General features: G+C 45.5%; 1 protein-coding gene across 3 annotated transcripts in view; it reads right to left on the bottom strand.

The window, feature by feature from the left end:
• Positions 1–19899, bottom strand: part of LOC144127873 (sialin-like) — a 125314-nt gene that overhangs the window by 14114 nt on the left and 91301 nt on the right. For all 3 annotated transcript variants that reach the window (XM_077660850.1, XM_077660851.1, XM_077660852.1), the window contains exons 7-9: positions 14261–14393; positions 9280–9435; positions 7440–7525 (exon numbers count right to left, since the gene is read on the bottom strand). In XM_077660850.1, coding sequence (XP_077516976.1) covers positions 7440–7525; positions 9280–9435; positions 14261–14393 — 375 coding nt within the window. The remainder of the gene's footprint in view (positions 1–7439; positions 7526–9279; positions 9436–14260; positions 14394–19899) is intronic.

Below are 19899 nucleotides of genomic sequence, written 5' to 3'. Positions count from 1 at the left end.
TTGCTGTTTTTTTTGCAAATGTGCATTCTTGCGTCCGCCAAACTGTGTTTCTTCTGTACGAGTCCCGTCATTTGTGGTATAGCCAATGTTGTGGCCGATCTTATGCATGCAGTAAACTTTTCATTAATTTCATTTATGCTCAGCTTTTCACAAAATTCTTTTTCCAGAGTGGCACTTGTTCTAAAATGTGACCAGTCGGCGAGGTGAATTTTTAGCGCTGTGGTCTTGTGGGGATGATAGGAGTAGACGACGATAGCCTGATGACAGCAGGTAGGTGACCACTTCCCAGGGGTCATTTAAAACAACCCATTTAAAATCATCAAAAACAGATGGTGATATGAAACTTAGACCGAGAAAGCTCATTTTTGCTGAGCTTGGGCAACAATATGTGGCCTTTTCTGTATTCAAAAAGGCATACATTATTTGTGAGGATAAAATCTTCAATTATTTGGTCCCAAGAGTGACAACAGTTAGTTTAGTTTGTGGGGTTTAACGTCCCAAAGCAACTCAGACTATAAGGGTCGCCGTAGTGAAGGGCTCTGGAAATTTCGACCACCTGGGGTTCTTTAACCTGTAGTGACACCGCACAGTACACGGGCCTCTAGAATTTTGCCTCGATCGAAATTAGACTCCTGCGGCTGGGATCGAACCCGCGTCTTTCGGGTCAGCAGCCAAGTGCCATAACCACTAAGCCACCGCGGCGGCTGCTAGAGTCACAACATTCGCTTCCCCAAAAAGGGGAGTGAGCGTTAAAATAACCAACTGCTAGACATGTCTCTCTGGAAGTTCATCGATCAGGTCTTCTAGATCTTGGACTGCTAATGTGAGTTGTGGAGGAAGATATACAGAACAGATTGTTATTGTTTTGCAGCTAACAATGTTGACTGCAACTGCTTGAAGTTTTGTTTTAAGCTTGATTTCTTGAGCATCGGAAAGTTTTACAATGTCTCGGGATATTCACCCGCAGTGGACCAAGATTGGCTTCCTGAAGACATAAAGCTGCAGGCAAAATTGACCCCAATATATGTGTTATGTCCCATTATTTTCTCAGCAGTCCTCTACAGTTCCACTGAACCAATAAAGTCATGTTTGTATGTTTTTGGGTGTGCACGGAAAAGATTCACTTCTTTTCCGGGCCAGTTATCAGGGCTCTATCTTTTTTTCGCTCAAGAGAGCTCTTCCATCACTGAAAAGTGGGTGGACTGGAGGTTACATCCATCACCTCACGGGAGGTGCGGCAGGACTGCAGAGAAGCCGTGGGTGTGTGGGTTCGCCTAGTAGGGGGAAGTCCTGCGGGGTGCCGACCCATGGACCAGCGCTCCCTGCTTTGGAGATGGCAGAGCAGCCGTCACTGTCCCTGCCTGAGGCGTGGATGGCCCTGCCATAGGCTCGGTGAAAGTGGCCTGGGCCGGTGCCAGAGTGCTGTGCGGTGCACCGTCCCTCCGCACCTTATCAGCGAAGTTTTTTTTTTGCGGAGAAGCTGAAAGTGTTCTCTGCATGGAAGTCGTCGTGCTTCCTTAAAAGTGATGTTTTGTTTTGTCTTCATGGTTATAGTCCCTTTCTCGTTCTTCCATGAGGGACATGACCTTAAGTAGGCGGGGTGATCACCTTCAGTCTTTACGCTGTGGGGACCTGCCCTGCAGTCCCCTGTGTTTGCTTTCCCGTGAGGCACTGTGCAGCAGCAGCCTTGCCTCGAGGAAGAACACATTCCCTTGTCAGTTACATCAACTAGCAAGAGAGGGCACCAGCGTCGCAGCGCGAGAGACTGCTTACAACCCACGCGCGGGAGAGGGGATGGGGGGGGTTCGGCGGGGATCGTCGGCGCGAGCGGACGTGTCGCTCGCGGCTCCGCTCTTCGTCAGCGGGGCGAGGAAGCGGCGGGAAGACTGGCTCCCGTATCTCGCCCTGTCCGGCCTCGGAGTACATCCCTTGCCCTATCGCGGGCGCACATTTGCTCGGAACCTTGCTGGTAAGTCGGACGACCTCGATTCATTAGCATATCTTGTTGCTAGCTGGCGTTATTGTGGCTGTAGCAATAAATGCCTGTTTGTGTCAGCCAATGTGTCGTTCCTTTGTTCCATCAGAGGAAGGCCCGCTGTGGTCGGCGAGCGCTCGGTAGTGTACGCGATCACAGGGTGGGGCCTGGCGGTTTTGAACTGTGTCAGCCGCGATTAAGCAGGGAGAAACTATTTATCCCCCTAATTAAACCCCACAACGCAGTGTAGTGAACATTTGTGATCTGCGCAATGGAGGGTCAAGGTTTCCAGGATTCATTGAAAGAGCGTGGTAATAACTTAGGAAAAATAACAAATCCTGGAAACCTTGCCCCCCATTGCGCAAATCACAAAAGTTCACCTTACTTTGAACGAACTGCAATTTTAGCTCGTGCAAGGGACAAGAAAGAAAGAGAAATAAAAGAAGCCTTTGAGATGTGGGAGGCTGGTGAAGACGAGTGCGTCAGCACACCCTCGGTGTTGTTATCAAGTGAGGAGTTAGATCTAATCAAGAAACGAAGGAGCGTGTGACACAGCCGGTGGCAATGAATTGATTGTTTTGAGCATGTACGTGAAATGTATTTATGTACCCTTGTACCAGAATAAATCTCAGTTGTTAGTGCGTGCTTGACCTGTGTCCGCCATTCCAGCTGTCGTTTTCGTCAGTGTGTAGCGCGTTATTCCCATCAAATGTACAACCAACTAGCCCACATTGCTGCCTTGCTTCAGTAGCCTCGTTCCGTCCTCTTTTGTGAGGGCGGTCATTCTGTGGAAAATGGGGAGCCATAAAATATACGTAATGATCGGCTGTGGCAGCAGCCATGAACCACAGAGCCCAACTTGGGGACGGGACAGGAACTTGCAAACAAGTCCTGCCTACTCCAGCCGAACACCACGACTACAGCCAAATATGCGGCAACTCAGGGTAACTACTCCACACAAGGTTCACCCTAGGAAAAAAAAAAAGAAAAACCAAGAAGGAAGGAGGAGACAGGAGAGTTGCGAGAAAGAAGACAGGAAAGTGAAAGACAGGGGAGGATAGGAAAAGGCGACTGCAAACTTCCCCCGTTCGGGTCAGGCTTCACAGGTAGGCGTCTGATGTTCTTCCTCATGACCTTTTAATTTCTAAACTAGGCAGCCATAAACTTAACGAGACTGTAATCAATTGGATAGCTGAGTAGTAGAGTATGTTTGTTAATGGTAGCTGTTGTTCTGGCGTTCATGTGACCGCAGGTGTATCCCAAGGTTCTGTTTTGGGTCCTCTTTTTATTTTTGCTTTACATCGATGATATTGCTGCAGATACTGCGTCACCATTCAGAAAGTTTGCTGATGATTGTGTGGTATACAGGGTGATAGACAATGCATGTAACCATGAACACTTGCAAAAACATCTTGATAGAGTTGTGGCATGGTGCACCAAATGGAAAATGTCATTTAATGTTGAAAAATGTGTACACATCACTTTTACAAGGAAGCGGTCACACCAGGTGAATCTTTGTACAAAAAACAGCACGTCTTTAAAAACAGTTGCAGAATATAAATACCTGGGTGTCCATTTTGCGTCAGAGCTGAGGTGGAAAAAACACATTAACTACATAAAAGACCGAGGCTGCAAGTGTGTGCAATGAGATTTTTAAGATGGAATTTTAGCCATTTGTTCAGTACTACTAGTATCAAAGAAAAGTTATATTTTATGCATGTCCGCTTGTCACTAGAATCTGCTTGTGTACATGTACAGTGCCGAATTTTTTGAAATAAAGAGGTACAAAAGAGGGCAGTTTAATTTGTTCATGGCAATTGCAATAGAAATCTCGGTGTCCCAGAAATCAAAAATGGATTGAAATGGCAGGAGCTGGAAGACTGCAGGAGATATTTGAGATTATTTTTTCACAATGTATGCCACTCTAGAATGATAATTTAAGAATAATATATAAAGCCCCCATCATACATATTGCAAAGGCACGACCACTCTTTCAAAGTTTGTGAGCTTCTTTTTAGAAGTGACATCTTGCGTCGTTCTTTTTTTGCATGTACTGTAAGAGAATGGAATGCTTTGCCAGGTATGGGGTGCCGCTCGTTTTTCCGGCGCCGGTGAAGCTGTCAAAGTTGTGCCCTCGTATTTCCGGAAGCGAAACAAGGAGAAGCGGGTGTGGAAAAAAGCACACTACGCCCTCTGTGCAATGCGCTTCTGAGGTGGTATACGAGCTGCCACTTTCATGTGGAAAAGTGTACATCGGTCAAACGGGGCGATGTATTAACGACCGGCTAGGGGAGCACCAAAGGAATTTAAAGAACAAAGAGAATGTGCACTTGGTTAGGCACTGCCAGTCATGCGTGACATGTTCGCCACATTTCGATAGTGTTCGAATCCTAGGCAGAAGCAAGTATAAAACGGCACGTGAACTCCTGGAGGCCTTTCACATAAAGGAAAAAGCAGATTGCTGCATTAGTGATGCATCCGTTTTTTTGTACGCTTCGGAATTCAACCTTTTCGCGGCAATACGATAAGATGTTATTTCGTGGCACGTGTTTGTTTTGGTTTTCTTTCTGTAGTGCGCAGATGCGTGAGCCATTTTAAGCTTGAATTCTTTTCGCAGTAAACCAGTTGTGAGTGCAGCGTTCGTCCGTGTTTTTTGCGTGTTCCTTCTCTGTGTGTGTGTGCTTCTTCGCTGCAATATGAATCAAGAATGTCACCAACTTGCCCAAAAACGTGTTTCACTCACCAAATATTGTTTCAGTACTAGCAGCAAATGATGAGTTTTACCACGCTTTACGAATGTGATTTCTGTTTGTACTTTTTTGTTATGAAGATATGTCAGCCCCTGCTATTAAGTTTGAAACAGGTGATGCAGGTACCAAATAAACAAACAAAAATCAATTTGTACATAAACCGGTTCCAGTAATGAAAATTTGCCTAGCTCGCTCGCCCTGGCGGTTGCCTTCTCAGGAGAGCAGTTGGTGGCGTGAGTGAAAACTTCCAGTAACTTGCAGAGCATGCATTGCATCACGATCTGAAGCTGCAAAACTGTTGGCAGCTTGATTTGCCGCTTAGTCAAGTGGGCAGCACAGGAGTGGAAGGTATGGAAGATGAGCTGTTTTATCATCTTTCATGGCCACTTGACCCGACTGCTGGTCCTAGTTGCAACTGCATCGATGCATGCCTGCTGCTTCTAGCTGCGCGTGTGCCGCAATGCTATCCCCACAGGAAGAATATCAGACTGAAACCCTAGGGAGCAAGTGCTCAGGAAATGTTACTCGCTTCAGATGAATACTTCGAGATTCTGAATGCCAAATATTCAGATCAAATTGAATACTGAATACCTTACTATTTGACCAAACATTCAAAATTACTGAATATTTGCACAAGCTACTTAAAACCCTAAGGTTGACCAGTTACATGCCAGATTGCAGGCACGTAGCCAGGAAATTTTTTTGAGGGGCCCAAAGTAACATTTTCTGGCTAAGAGTGGGGGGGCACATATCCAAGAGGGGAGGGATACGTGCCTGGCTGCCTGGCAGTCAGCTACTATATCAAGATCTCATGATCACCTGTGTATGGGCTGCACCCTGTTTTCCCAAGGAAATATTTAAAAAATAATAACTGTGTAAGGACCGCACCCAAGCTTTCCACGACCCACATGAGAATGGCCTTCGAAATGCACGTGCCACGGCCTCCGTGATCAGCTCCGGCTACGAGCATTGGTGCGCATGATTGTGGAGGCATGACCTCCTTGGCGGAGGCGACGCATGCACACAGGAGCTTCCAGGTGCTGCCCACGGTTGGCGCCCGAGGCCGTGGCTCATCATCATCATTGTCAACTTTTTCCTCTGCCGCGAGCTCCCGCTATCCATGTCGGCGTCAGTATCACCAGCTCCAGGCTTTTGTGGCTGTCAAAGGCGCGGGAGCTGTCATGGTGCTTCTCATGCTGCCGCTGAGCATTGCAGTTTTAGCACGATGGGCAAGCACCTTAATAGCTTAATACAAGGCTGGGAATTTGCTGTCGAACACGACAAGCGTGTGGCGGGCAGGAAATTCGATGTGGCTGAGAAATGCGTCCTACGATGGTGCAACGAAAAGGATGCACTGAGAAACACAAGCTTCTAAATGTGCGCTTTCGAAGGCAAGCCGTGCAAGTTTTCCGAATAGGAAGATTAGCTGCTCTGTTATGTGATGGAAAAGCAGAACGGCTACGCGTTGACAGTAGACTTGCTGCGCGACTTCAGGTGGGATGAGCATGCACCAGAGCACAGCACCAGTCGGAAGACTCCGCGAGTGACGATTAAACGTAGAACAAATGGTGCCCATTCTCTGATTAGTGTGTTTTTACTTAATTTTTTTTTTCGCACATCGCATGTATGGGCTGCACCCCGAAAATTGGCTCTCAAACCTGGAAAAGAAAGTGCGGCCCTTACACACGTTTATACGGTAATAACCAGCGCGTGAGTGAGTGCCAGCACAAGCACACTAATTTGGGCCAGCTGTCGCATGCATGACAGGAAATTGTGCTTCCTATCTGACGGAGCAGATGCGGTGCTAATGCTGCTGCCACTCCGAGAGAAAATACATCCCCACTGTAGAACCAATTCTAAACTGCCACTGTCTCAACAAGATGTTCAGCATAGGTCTAGTCCATCCTGGCATGGCAGCCGGAAATTGTTAATAGCACTGCGAAATCACAGGTGATGATTACCTCAGGACACCTGCTGCATTAGCTTTCTGGCCATGGCTGCTGAGTCCAAAAATGCGGGATGGAATTCTGGCTGCAGTGGCCATTTTTCGATAGAGCTGAAATGTAATAACGCTCCTGTGCCATGCAATGTCAGTGCACAAAGAACCCCATGTGGCCAAAATTAATTCGGAGCCTTCCACTACAGTGTCTCTCATAGTCCATATGCAACTCTGAGACATTAAACCCCACATATCGTACCGTACCGTATCCAGGGGCAGATTTTAAGGCAGGAGCGGTAGTGGCGGTCTCCCCCGCATGCGAGAAATTTTGCATAGGAAAACAATGCAGAAACCCAGTTTTCGAGAAGAAAGTCCCAAGCAATGCACAGTTAAAATTAGACCCCCCCCACAACCACCTCCTCCAACAACCCATAAATCTGCCTGCCCCTCACCGAATTGTACTGCTCTGTACTGTACCAAACTGTACCACAGCATGCCATACTGTACTGCGCTGTACCATGACATGCCTTAGTACAAAATTTTCCGTCTGGTCCCTTATGCACTCCAAGCAAAGAAGTGCTGACTTCATTTACACTTCAGACCGGCACCAAACACTGGTCTGATCACAAGTTTATTTCAGCCATTCCTTTCAGTAGTGCTGCAGCTCACTCAGCTTGAAGTGCAACACTGATCCACAAGGCATGTCTGCCATTGAACATGCAAGTCCACACTGCAGGTGTGTGGTGGCAGTTGCCAGCGCAGGAGAGTAACTCACGTCATGCTCAATGAAGTAGCCAGTCACCAGGGGTGCCAGCATGCCCGACAGGTTGCCCATGCAGTTTACTATGCCCATCACGGTGCCTGCAAGGAATGACAAAACATCGCTCATTGGGGGCAGGATGCTAAGAAGTAGCACAACAATGATGGCACTGACTGCTGTGTGCACCTGCTACAAAGCCCCCCATAAAGGGACTCTGCAACGCCTTCTGAGGAGAGTACATAAACTCGCTCAATTCCTACATTCTCTCGTCATGAAAACCTGAACCAAATAACACACGTCTACACGCAGCAGAAGACCCACAATCGTGCGCCAAAGTTGGCAAGTCCTTCCCGGTGGCTTTTTCGTGTTTGTGTACTCCTCCATCGCACGCTCCTGTGCAGCTCTGTTCAGAGATTGCTACTGGTCAAGATTCAGGCGTCGCGCAGCTGCCGCGGCCAGTCAGCAGCATCACTCCATTGGGTCAGGAAGCTCTGCCTCCTGGGGAATTCCCGCATGCGTCGCCGTTGGGGCTGGTGGAGGAGTGCTAACCTTTGGGCATGCAAAAAGGGACCAGAGGATAGGGCAAGGTGCAAAGATGCTAATATTCAAATTTTGCCTACAGATAACTTAGCTTCTACAGAATGCATTAAAAAAAATTCTAGCTGGAAGATGTTTGTGAAGCGGTATGCTTTAACATCACAGGAATACTGCACCTTTATTGAGCGCCCCCGTCAGAATCCCTTTAACGAGGGACGTGACTTTGAAAACCCCAAATATGGGGAAAAGAATTGTTTTGAAAATTGCAGTATCCGCTTGTATGCCTTGGTTTTTATGCTGTCACCAAGTTTCACTGCTGGAATGGGCCAGAAATTACTCTAAAAAATTGTTTCATGTACTGTGGTAACTCTGCATTGTGGGGATGCGGGGAAATGCTTGAACAACAGACATTTTTCTTAGTTACGGCTTCCTACCAAGATAATAGCTTGTGGAGCAGATTTGTTCATGACTGTTTTATCTATATCTTGATACCATTTGTGTCATAGACTTCTTTGTTTTTCAAATTTGTGAATTTTCAATTTCTTTTCTGAAATTTTCTGCTCACTCTAGACATATATGTCAATGGACACTGCATAACAAATATTCAGAACCAAAATTGGTGCTCTGTGAAAGAAAATTTAGAATGACTTGACCTGTAGCATGCCAGTAATTCCTGCAATGCAATGAAAGTTGGACCAGCCTTCTGCCACATTTTCTTATCGCTACAGCTTTGAAAATTCGAAAATAGTGTTCGAAAATGAAAATTTTGGAAATGCACTTCAAAACATTCTGTAAACACTTTCTCTATTTGATGTTTCTGATAATCTGTTTATTTTCAGTTTTATATGGTAGCCATTGTGTGTATTGTTTGTATTGTATTGAAATTTATTATTCTGCATTGTGAATATTGAGTCTTCCTAGTTTCTGCCCATCCTCCCTGTACCATTTGAGGTCTGCAGTATTGTGAAAATAAATAAATAAATAAACAGTCTTCTCACAAGACATAGAAGAAAAGTATACATTAGAAAACAATTTTCTGGAGAGATAACAGTAAAATTTTCCAACCGTAGCCATAAAATTATTCTAATATGTTCAAAAATGTTCATGCAAATATATCAAGAAATAAAAATTCTGCAGAAAGTCGCGTGCCCCTAAAAGTGTTGTGTCATGGTGAAAGATTATCTGCGTCTCCAACGTAATAAGCAAAGAGACCACTGAAAGGACTCACTGAGGCTTAAGGTTTTCCTTTCAAGCAGGGAGCTTCAACACACTGTGATGCCTTTGTGGGACAGGAAGCTGACTGCACTCGACAACTCACCTGCAAAGTCTGGTGCGATGTCCAATGCCAGAGGGCTCTGTCCGCCCACCGTGAATCCATAGAGGGCCATGCCACTCACCAGGCACACCAGTGCCACCTTGGCATCACACCCAACCAGGGGAACCAGCGAGAGGCACACAGCAGGCCCCAGCAGGCCTGCACACAATGGCCTGCTGCTGTGTGCGATTTTATGGCACATAACCAGCTAAGGTTATCATGCACCCAATGCAGGGTTAACCCTTTAACTACCAACTCCGAGCTGTACTCGTCATGGTGGATTGTGCCAATGTTGACAATGACGAGTCACATTCATCCTGCCCGATATTATGCTGCTCCCACCGCTAAATACGAGTTACGATCGGCAATTGCATTGGGTGGAATTTTCAACACTAGAGGGCAGTAGTTGCAATGAAAAATGCGTTATGCACTTAAATGTGTGTTTTAAGCTTTCATTTTCACCAAAAATTGCCACAACAATTTGGTAATTTTGCTTTGGTTTTTGGGAAATAATTTGGCGGTTAAACAGTTAAAATGTCTGCTTTTTCAAGGGGACGAAAATTTTTAAAATCTGTAGTTTGTTTAAAACACTCCCTTCCTTTAGAAACCTAAAAACATGCGAAAATTAACAAGTGCCTTTTCTTGTAAGGTAAAACATTGGGTGGAAAGGGATGTGCTGATTGTAAAACAGTAAAATGTTTCTTCCTTTGTTTTCAGAGTTTTGTGCATGAGAAGAAAATTTGGTTTACTGCCAGCTCATCTCCATGGGCGTCATGCAGATGTCTGTCTTGTTTTCCCTAGTGTGAAGTGGTGCATTAAACGTGTGCCCAATGCGAAGACGGCATAAAATTACTTTAATAAAGCATTCCTTGAGGCTGCATGACTTTCGTTCTCCTACAACGAGAGTCTGCAAGACCAAGGACCCGATCTTCTCTCAATCGCAGTCCTTTTACACAGGGAGGAAAAACATGTTAAGTGATCAAAAGGACAGAAGCACAGCACTACGTACAGTAGCTGACTGAAAATTCGGACCCCCGATTTTTCGGACATGCTTGATTATTTGGAATTTTTCATTGCAAAATGACATGCCCCGTACAGCCAATGCAAAAAAGTGACTGAAATTTCGGCTGCATCGAAACTGATTGCTCAATATTTCGGACCTCATTCACATTCGCCACAGAACCACCACCAATAGCCAAGCTGCCACGTAATATGAATCAGGCATCAAGGGAGGTCGAATAAACCGAAAGTCTAGCTAAATGGGAGCATCTTAAATAGTAGGGCTGATATTCTCTGTGGGTTGGCACATTGCACATGCAATGTTGCGAGCTCCTACCATTCTTGCCATGCCGTCCACTGCACACACTTGAATAGTAATCACAGTTGCAGAACTAATCTGTGCAGAGTACTTTCATCCTGAATATGAAAACAGTAGGCATGTGCAAATATTCGATAATTTCGAATATTCAGTCAAACAGTAGTATTTGATACTTGATTTGATCCAAATATTTGGTATTCAGAATTTCGAAATATTTGTCTCGAGCGAATTATGTTTCAGGAACACCTGCTGCGTGTGGTTTTGGCTCAGAGTACCTCCTCCGGGATGGGATGCAGATTCACAGAAAGTAGTTTACTCCTGCGTTGCCTATTTGTTACGGCAGATGGAGTGTGCATGCCACTGCATGGTTGTATGCTTTTCATTGATCTCACTTGCCTGACTACATAGACATGCAAACCTTTTTCTGCAAACCCGCATCTTGCAAACTTTTGTCCATCACTGCACATGCACAACAGTAAAAACTGGGTAACGACTGTTCACTTCAAACTTTCATGAAGCTGACTCAATTTAAGATTTGTACATCTCTATTTCTGCATAAACCTCAGGCTGATTCCACAGTCAGTTTTTTCCAAATAAATTCTTAGTCTGACTGCATTCAAAAAGGCTTTTATGGAGTTTAACGTACCAATGCAGCCCAGGTTATTAGGGACGTCGTAGTGGAGGGCTCCGGATAATTTTGACCACCCGGGGTTCTTTAATGGGTGCTGACATCTCAAGTACACGGCTCTATAGCATTTTGCCTTTGTCGAAATGCGACCGCCGTGGCCGGGATTGAACCCATGTTTTTGGAAACAGTAGCCTTGCACCATAGTCACTGTGCCACTGCGGCGGCTTGCTGCATATGTAACTTGTACAAGTTGCAATTACAGTTCAGTTATTTTGTTTTCTTCACATGTTTGCATGAAAGTTTTGCATGTTGTGCTAGAGAATTTTTTAAGTACACTGGTACATTCTTTTCAGTCATCAGTCATCAGGACTGATTGATCTATGCAAAGAGTGTGCAACCACCTATTATTCAGGATTATAGTAGCAGACCGATTTTTTGGACTCCAATAATTCAGACTTGTGAAATATTTCGGGCTTCGCTAAGGAACTGTCCCGCACCTCATAGAAACGTGCATATTGTCACAACCGATATTTTTGACTTTGTGGGGTCTAGAGGTTAGATTTTTTGGGCTAAATTAAACGCCAACAATAGTGTTGAGATCGTTTTCCAACTGAAAGTTCGTTATTTCGGCCTAATATAGAAGCGAGCGGGCATCCCGTTTTCAGCTGCCATCTTGGATTTAAACGGAATCGGGGGGCGCTGATGGAGTGAATCGGATGGACTGGCTTGGATAGGCTTGCGCACACTTGTGTGTTTTCTGCTGCATGTAGAAGTGTATTATTTGGCTCAGGTGCATGTTCATGACAATACAATGCAGACATTGAGCACATTTATGTACTCTCCTCAGAAGGTGTTTCAGAGCCCCTCTAACACTATCATGCAGCACAAGGACATTTTTTGCATTTTGTCACCACTGAAACATGGATGCTCTGGCTGGGATAACACTTGCAACTCGCCCTGAACAGCTGAATGCTCTAGCCTCTGTGCCTGCACAGCCAGTGAACAAGTATTTGCCTGTCTTTGAAAGTCTTGTGCAGCATTTCGAGCAATCAAGCTGAATGTAACCAGGTGCATACTTTACTGCTCTGACCATGCCTGTACTTTTGCATATGTTATCAATGGACTCTTTGGTTTCTTTTCTGTGTGTGCATATTTCTATCCTGCACGCAGCAGGGTATCCTGCGTTTACAGTTGGTAACAAGATTTATTCTATCAAAGAGTATAACGCAAAAAGGGCCAGTTATTTCTGTAATCATATGGCTGTTCACCGTGCCGTCATGCAAGCAAAACTGCACACACAAGGGGAAGTGGAACAGGGATGCTATTCACTAATTCTTGAGACAAAAGGCTTACAAGTCCATGAAAGATTGCACACGACTGCTGTGGTGAACAGAGTCTCAGAAAAACTGCAGTGACCCTACTGGCAATGTGCGCCATATCTGCATCCACTTTAGCATTTGTGGCAGAACTTTTGTTCTCGTACTGTTGGGGTCATCTGGACAGCAGTAAAAACCACTCAGGTCTTTGAAAGCAGACATTGCATGTATAGCTGTGCAAGTGGAAGGAGAAGACGAGAAAGAGTAATACGCGCAGAAGACGACAGCCTGGATAAAATTAATATAGTGGCATCTGTGGGCACCTGGTGAGAATGCAATTTTGTAGCAGTTGCAAAAAGAGTGCAGAAGGGTTGAAATGCGGGCCAGTTGGTACATTGTAACTTGAAAGAAACCAGTCACAAAAGACAAGGGACAAGAGAAGGAGTGTTCACGCCACAACGACTGGACTATCAACTGAGATTTATTAGACCTAACATAGTCCCAGCAAAGCCAGCAGAGCATGCGCGCAACAGCAGCATCACAAATCACAGCGCATAGGGCACACCAGATATCACATCTACCGTGACTGACCTAAAAAAGCAAATTCTTTCTCGAGTAAGCACACCAAGATTGTGCTAATGCAATAATAGCCTGACAAAATGATATGGTATGCTTCCAAGATTTCTCACTCTTGTTTTCTTTTGCCTCATTTATTTATTTGCATGTAATGATTCTTGGTAGAGGCAAGGAAAAACAAGAGCGAGAAATCTTGAAAGCATATTATATCATTTTGTCAGGCCATTATTGCATTAGCACAATCTTGGTGTGCTTACTCGAGAAAGAATTCGCTTTTTTAGGTCGGTCACAGTAGATGTGATATCTGGTGTGTCCTATGCGCTGTGATTTGTGATGCTGCTGTTGCGCATGCTCTGCTGGCCTTGCTGGGACTATGTTAGGTCTAATAAATCTCATTTGACAGTCCAGTCGTTGTGGCGTGAACATTCCTTCTCTTGTCCCTTGTCTTTTGTGACTGGTTTCTTTCAAGTTGCAAACAGAGTTTTGAGTGCGTATCTGCAAATCTCTTTTTGCTCCGCAGGGAAATTTCTTGTCACTGAAATGCATGGTGCCAGACCAAGCGGGCACAGGTAGTAAACAAGCAAAACGATGAAACGCTAGTGTTCCATGTCATCGTTTTCCGTGTCCACTGTCCTTGTCTGCTTACCTCTCAGTGAGAACCAACTCACCCAGCTGGTGAATCTTACAATTTCCTGTGACTACATTACTTTCAATGCCCTTCTGCAGTGCTTATTTGCAAGTCCACTGCATTCGCAAGTGCACACCACTGCTGATCAAGGGATCCTAAAATTTCTTGGGAGCTTCATGTGGCTTGGCAACACTACACTGCTGCTCCGACTCAATGTCTGCAGGACTGGTCCTGTATCTGCACAAAGGTACAAAGATCCTTGAAACACCCGCATTTATTTATTTGCATACCTCAAGGGCCTCGCAACTGAGACACTGTATGAAGGGGTGAGATACATAAAAATGTTTTCCAAACAGCAAATCTACAGAACATAATTACAAAACAACGCATAGAAAAAGGCACTTGTAATGAACCCTGACGTCCTTGTGACACAGGTGCAATCAAGCACATCCTGGATCACGTGGACCTCACAATGTGACGCAAGTAAGCTACAAAAAATTGGAAACTGGTGCACCCACCTATGGTCTGGAACAGCTTGCGGATGGCAGTGACAGAGAGCATCTGGCGCTTGCGCAGCAGGTCAGCTATGGGGGCACACAGCAGCATGCTCACGGCTGCAGCTATGTGCACAGCCGCATTCTCGTAGCCGTTCTGCAGGGAGGTTGTTCATGTGCCTTCAGTGCAAGGGACGTCAGTAGATGGCACGTCAGCACAAAATACATCGACTGTGTATGGGCTGCACGGTATTTCCGAGCAACCTCACTAATGTCTAACAACACTGTTGCATTTTTAACGAGATAGCATTAAGGGTCCCGTGTCGCAGAAAAGCCAGCGTCGTCGTCATTGGCATCGCTGGCCATGAGTAGAAAATCACGATGGAAGCAAAGAATCAACAAAATCCAGCAACAGGTTAAAGAATGTTTGGATTGAAACCAAATTTCTGGGGAGTTCTGTAACCGACAAAAAGTAAATGAGCTGAACAGAAAGTCGGGTTAATTTGAGTTTGATTAGGAATAGAACCCAGGACCTTTGGACTGCAAGAGAGGCAAGTTCCTGTAACGCTCCATTTTTTTTTGGCTTGTGCTTAAGACCTTGGGGTGCACCACCTGGTGGTACAACCGGTAGAACTGCAGGGTGTACAGAATGTCGCTCATCAGACCTCAGCAGCTGCTCAATCAGTTCTAGTCTCAAGCCAAACTGGTCGAAGCATGAAATTCTTGATAATTCTGCCACCTCAGGATGCTGTCGACCATGCCCACCAAAAAGTATAAAACTGTTGACTACAGCAATGCCTATACAATGGAAAAGCAGAGTCTTCCACCAACGCACGCACTTCATGAGGATATTGTATGAACCGATGAGTTGGTCCGATTTGTCGGCTCCCAGAATGCCCACATTGTAGTCATCTAGGAGTTGCGGCTTCCTGATCGAGAGTTCGGTCCATTTGTTCTCAAGATTTTCTTTTTTCGTTTCGCCAGAACATACTCATTTGCTGTGTGGGCTATCAACGTCATGTGCACAACCCACTTATCTTTAGATTGCAGATACAACACATCCTTATCCCACAGCCATCGAACATCTCTTTCTGCTTTTTTTTTCTCATCTTGTGTCCTTTAGTTCACTGGGAAAGCCGCAGCGATCTTTTTGTGTCGTTCCACAAGCTAATGTCTTAAATTCAATTAGATGGACAAACAAGGATGTTGAGGTGTAGAAGTTGTCCAAAAAAAATTGTCCCTGGTCAAGGTAGTTCTCACACAGCCACGTCACAACATCAAATGCCAAGCCCCGTGCACTGCGCGCTTTGCGCTTTCCGGTATTTTCATGAACTGAACCATGTAGGCAGTTTTTCAATCGCCCAGAACCCACAATTTATGCGCCCATTTTATTACTTTATCCCTCCTGTACTGCCGAATTTCAGAATGACCTTTAGAATTCACCATTTTCTCGTCAATGGAGAGGTACCGATGCGGCTGAAGACACTGTGGTGAAGAAACATTCACGTATTGAATCAGAGAAGATATGCGGTGAAGGTTCCCGTGGGTTTCGGCAGTGGTCTTCTCTGGATCCATCACCCTCAATAAAGCCTGCAACGCCTTGAATCATCTTCTCGGCATCACTTTCGGTGGTACAAAGCCTGCGAACAACCTCCCCGTATTCTAGTATGAGTGTAAGAGTGGAACTTGCACGATACCCATGTATACTATTAGTCCGGTGAACTTCTGCATTTCATCCAGAGTCACTTCTCTCCACGATCTGTCTCTCTCACTGTACGTCAGTTTTTCAAGAATATTCATCCAGGCATATTTATTTGTGTTGTTGCATATCTGCCTGATGATTTCAACAGTGAAAAACAGGAAAAATAAATCAACAGCTCTGGTGAACCGCTGCACGGCACTTCGGAGCGCAATGCCGAGGTTGAGGACTGGTTATCTTACAGGGGAAAACACAACACTCTGGTACATCCCGAAAGACGCTGACAGCCTGCAGATAAATGTGACCGTCATCACACGGAGGATATCTACAAATCAGCGAAGCGAGTGCAGCGAAATGATTCGGAGAAGCCGAAACTTACCAGCGGATGCCTTTTGACGTTCCGGGCTGGATCAATGCACTTTTGCTTTCCGTGCTAAAATCCGACGAACCAAAGTTGTCTTCAGACTCACTGCTGCTATCATCATCAAAACCGTCGCTCACAAATGTATCAGGATCGATGGAAGTGCACCGTTTGCACGGAGCAGAAGCGAGCGACGTCGATGCCGTTATGGACATGAGAGACAATCGCCCACAGTTTCGGAGGGTCATTAAAAACCACCGCATGGCAAAAACTGAAAACAAAAAACTAGAACTGAAAGAATAGATCATATATTACGTACTGGATGGCGCTGGCTGTCCGTAAACGCTTGGAAAATGCATAAATACGAATTTCAACCATCGATAGCGGCTATCGATGGGAATAGGCGTGGGCAGGAAAGTGTTAAGAAGATTGGGGAGATAAGGTGGACACAGCTAGCAGTAGATTGGGTTTATTGTTATATGGGAGAGGCCCCTGCCTTGCAATGGGCGTAGTCAGGCTGATGATGATGTTAATGATGACTTTTAGCGACCGTTTGTCCTTGCTTGAATGCTGTTATTACAAATGAAAAGCGGTAAGATTTTGACCTCTTAACAGCAGTGGCACTGTAACACTGTAAGCAGTAGCACTGCAAAATAAGGCATCCTGCAAAACCTGGACATCCCATTCATTGTTTTCTTACTGAGCATCTGAAAATTTCACACTGGCATGGCAGCAGATGTTAGGACTGCAGGCAGGTGAGAGTGCTTGAAGCAGCCAGTTAGAAGTGTCAGGTAGGGTTGGGGGTGCTGTCAGAGGTGGGCTTCGAAGTCGTGCAGTGAATTCACCAGTCAGGAGTTCATTTGGTGATTTCTGGCACTGGACATGGATGAGGACGAGTAGAGTTTCGGTCTGCTTGAAATGCCTCTGAAACTCCCGTGGCCCAGAAACCTGCTTCCCCATTGGGACATGGTCAAGAAACACCTTTATTTGCTGTGAACAGTTGAAAGTTAACCTGCTGCTGTTAGTCCGCAGCTATAGTGATCTGCTGCTGAGCACAAGGCGATGATTTTCATTCCAGGCTGTAGCGTTACATCTTGAGGGAGGCAAAAATGCAAAAGCACTCCTGTACTGAAACTGCAGCGAGCATAACTGGGGCAGTTGAAATCAGTCTGGGGCACGGTGTAAGAATAATTTAGGTGCTGACACTCGCCGCTCCCCGTAGAGAGAAGGCGCGGGCAGATTGTGTTCGCAGATGACCTTGAATCAGCGGTAGTTTTCGCCGCAAGGGTACAGATGGCGCTGTACTATGGGAGCCCAGGGACCCGCGCTGCCCGCTCGCGTTCGTTCGGAAATTTTCACGCCACGCGCGGGGTGTACTTGCTGAAACTCGTGTGTGTGTGTGTGTGTGTGTGAAGGCTTCTCCGGGTTCTCGAAAAGTGTTTGGATGTGCCTGTGAGTCCAGTGAGTGCATTGTTTGGCTGATTGGTATTCTGCTGGGATTCACTCAACGTATACCACGCCGCGGCATGTGACGCCGAGTGCAATTAGTTGCGCTCAGCCTTGCTGCGCTTCAAAATGGGCAAGAAGTGCTTTGTACCGAATTGCAAGTCGGGGTATCGGACTTGTACGGAGCGTGTGTCGCTTTTCAAGGCTCCGCGTGAGCCCGAACGTTTAGAAAAGTGGCGACGGGCGATTCCGAGAGCAGATAGAGTTTTGCAGCCTACCGACCACGTGTGCGCAAAGCACTTCCCGAATGAAGTGATCTCTGCAACATATCACGCGGAATACAAGGGGAACGTCCTTCTACACGCACAAAAAAAACCGCTGCTCTCACCCGACGCTGTGCCTAGCATTTTCCCGAACTGCCCAGGATACTTGACTGCGCAGCAAAAAAACGAGAAAACCTCCGCGGAAACGGCAGGCTCTGCCGCCGACTTCTCACAAGCCTAAGAAGCAAGGACAGCCAGAAGCGTCGAATGCTTCTGAAGAGCTACACCTGGCCGTTGAAAATACACCAAGTTTATTGCTGGTTGACACAACATTCTGATGCCGAATCAACAGACGCGCCTTGTAAGAGGCCACGCTTGGATTTCAACAGCGTCGCGCCCCCTCCACGTGAAGAAGAGGATACTTTTCAATACGATACTGACACATTGAATGGCACATGCACTGCCGACGCACCTAGTCATACAGCTGAAAAGGTAATTTCCTGTTTTAAACTCAGGTGGCATTCCTCCAGCCGCCTCATCTAAGCTCACTAGGCGCAACAAATCATGATATGGTTCTACAATAACTACTGAGCGGAAATTATCGTAAATACGATACGATTCTTCCCTTCAGTATATTTATTTGATTATAATTAATTAGCCAGGATCTCATTGGACATCTAATAGCACAGTGTGCTAGTAATCGCATAAGCTTTGCTCACTATTAGGTGGCATCCGGAAAGTGAACATTTATTTATTTAATTTCAGCGCCGTTCAGGCGTTAAAGAAGAGGTTGGTAACAGGAAAATTTTAGATTAATAAGAAATAATAAAATAGCAAGAAACATATAACACCAACTTGTTTAAGAGAAGTAATGACATAATATAGGTGACGTAAATGAAACTTTGGCTTAGTTGGGACGGCAGAAACATTCCTGATTCTATCATATCTTTTCATTCAGCAACATGTTTCTTCCTCATCTGAAAAAACTACGCAGCAAGAGAGAAGTCATGGACCAACGCAAGAGCAGCGACCCACCGAGTCCCTGTTCCTCCAGGACGGAGGACAGCAAATGACAATTTCCGCTCTGTCATGCTGTGCATCCAGCCTTAAACTCCCAAGTGAAGCCTGGGCAGTCCAAGTTTCTGACAGATTTGGAGTTAAATCTGTTGTTTTCAGTGAGCTAGAATTGCCGAAAGAGAGTAACCAGGCGCCTTTTCATAGAAAAGTACTAGTAGTAACCACATCACATAATGACTCCTTGTCAGTGAAATGTTTTGTTTATGGCCGTATTGTTAACGTACAGACCATAAGTTCTGGTTTGCCCATGAATTCCCTAGCTGATATAGAGTGTGCAGTGCGGGTCTTTCATGAAATGCATGTGTGTGCAGGTGGTCCCAGTGGTGAAATGTACAATAATATACGCCCCGAGTGCGCATATATTGACAAATGTGGAACCTGGCGGCACAACAGTTGCCTACTAGTGACAGAGAGTACAAGTTGCAATGCATGTGCTAAGTTAAAAGATTCATGCTGCATGAATCGTATTCATGCTGCATGAAAGAAAAATAATTCTCAACTGAAACACATTCGCATTCCGGCCAGTCCATCGAAAAAAACACGCATTGAAATGTTGCGGCACGCCAGGATTGCCTGCTACAAGTCAAAAGTGCGGCTTCAAAAACAAAAACATAATCTTGAACAAGAATTGGCTAACTGCAAATCAAAACTACTAGAAATCAGTAATGAAACACTCGAACGCCTTTCCAGAGAAGAAAACCTTCCTGAAGCGCAAAAGCTGGCGTTGAAAGAGTGTGTAGCTGCAGGCAAAGCTCGCTCAAAAAACGGTAGAAGATACTCAGATGACTGGATCTTGCTCTGCCTTCTCCTCCATATT

This window comes from Amblyomma americanum, chromosome 4, assembly GCF_052857255.1.
Source record: "Amblyomma americanum isolate KBUSLIRL-KWMA chromosome 4, ASM5285725v1, whole genome shotgun sequence".
NCBI lineage: Eukaryota > Metazoa > Arthropoda > Arachnida > Ixodida > Ixodidae > Amblyomma > Amblyomma americanum.
This window is presented reverse-complemented; position numbering and strand designations above follow the sequence as displayed.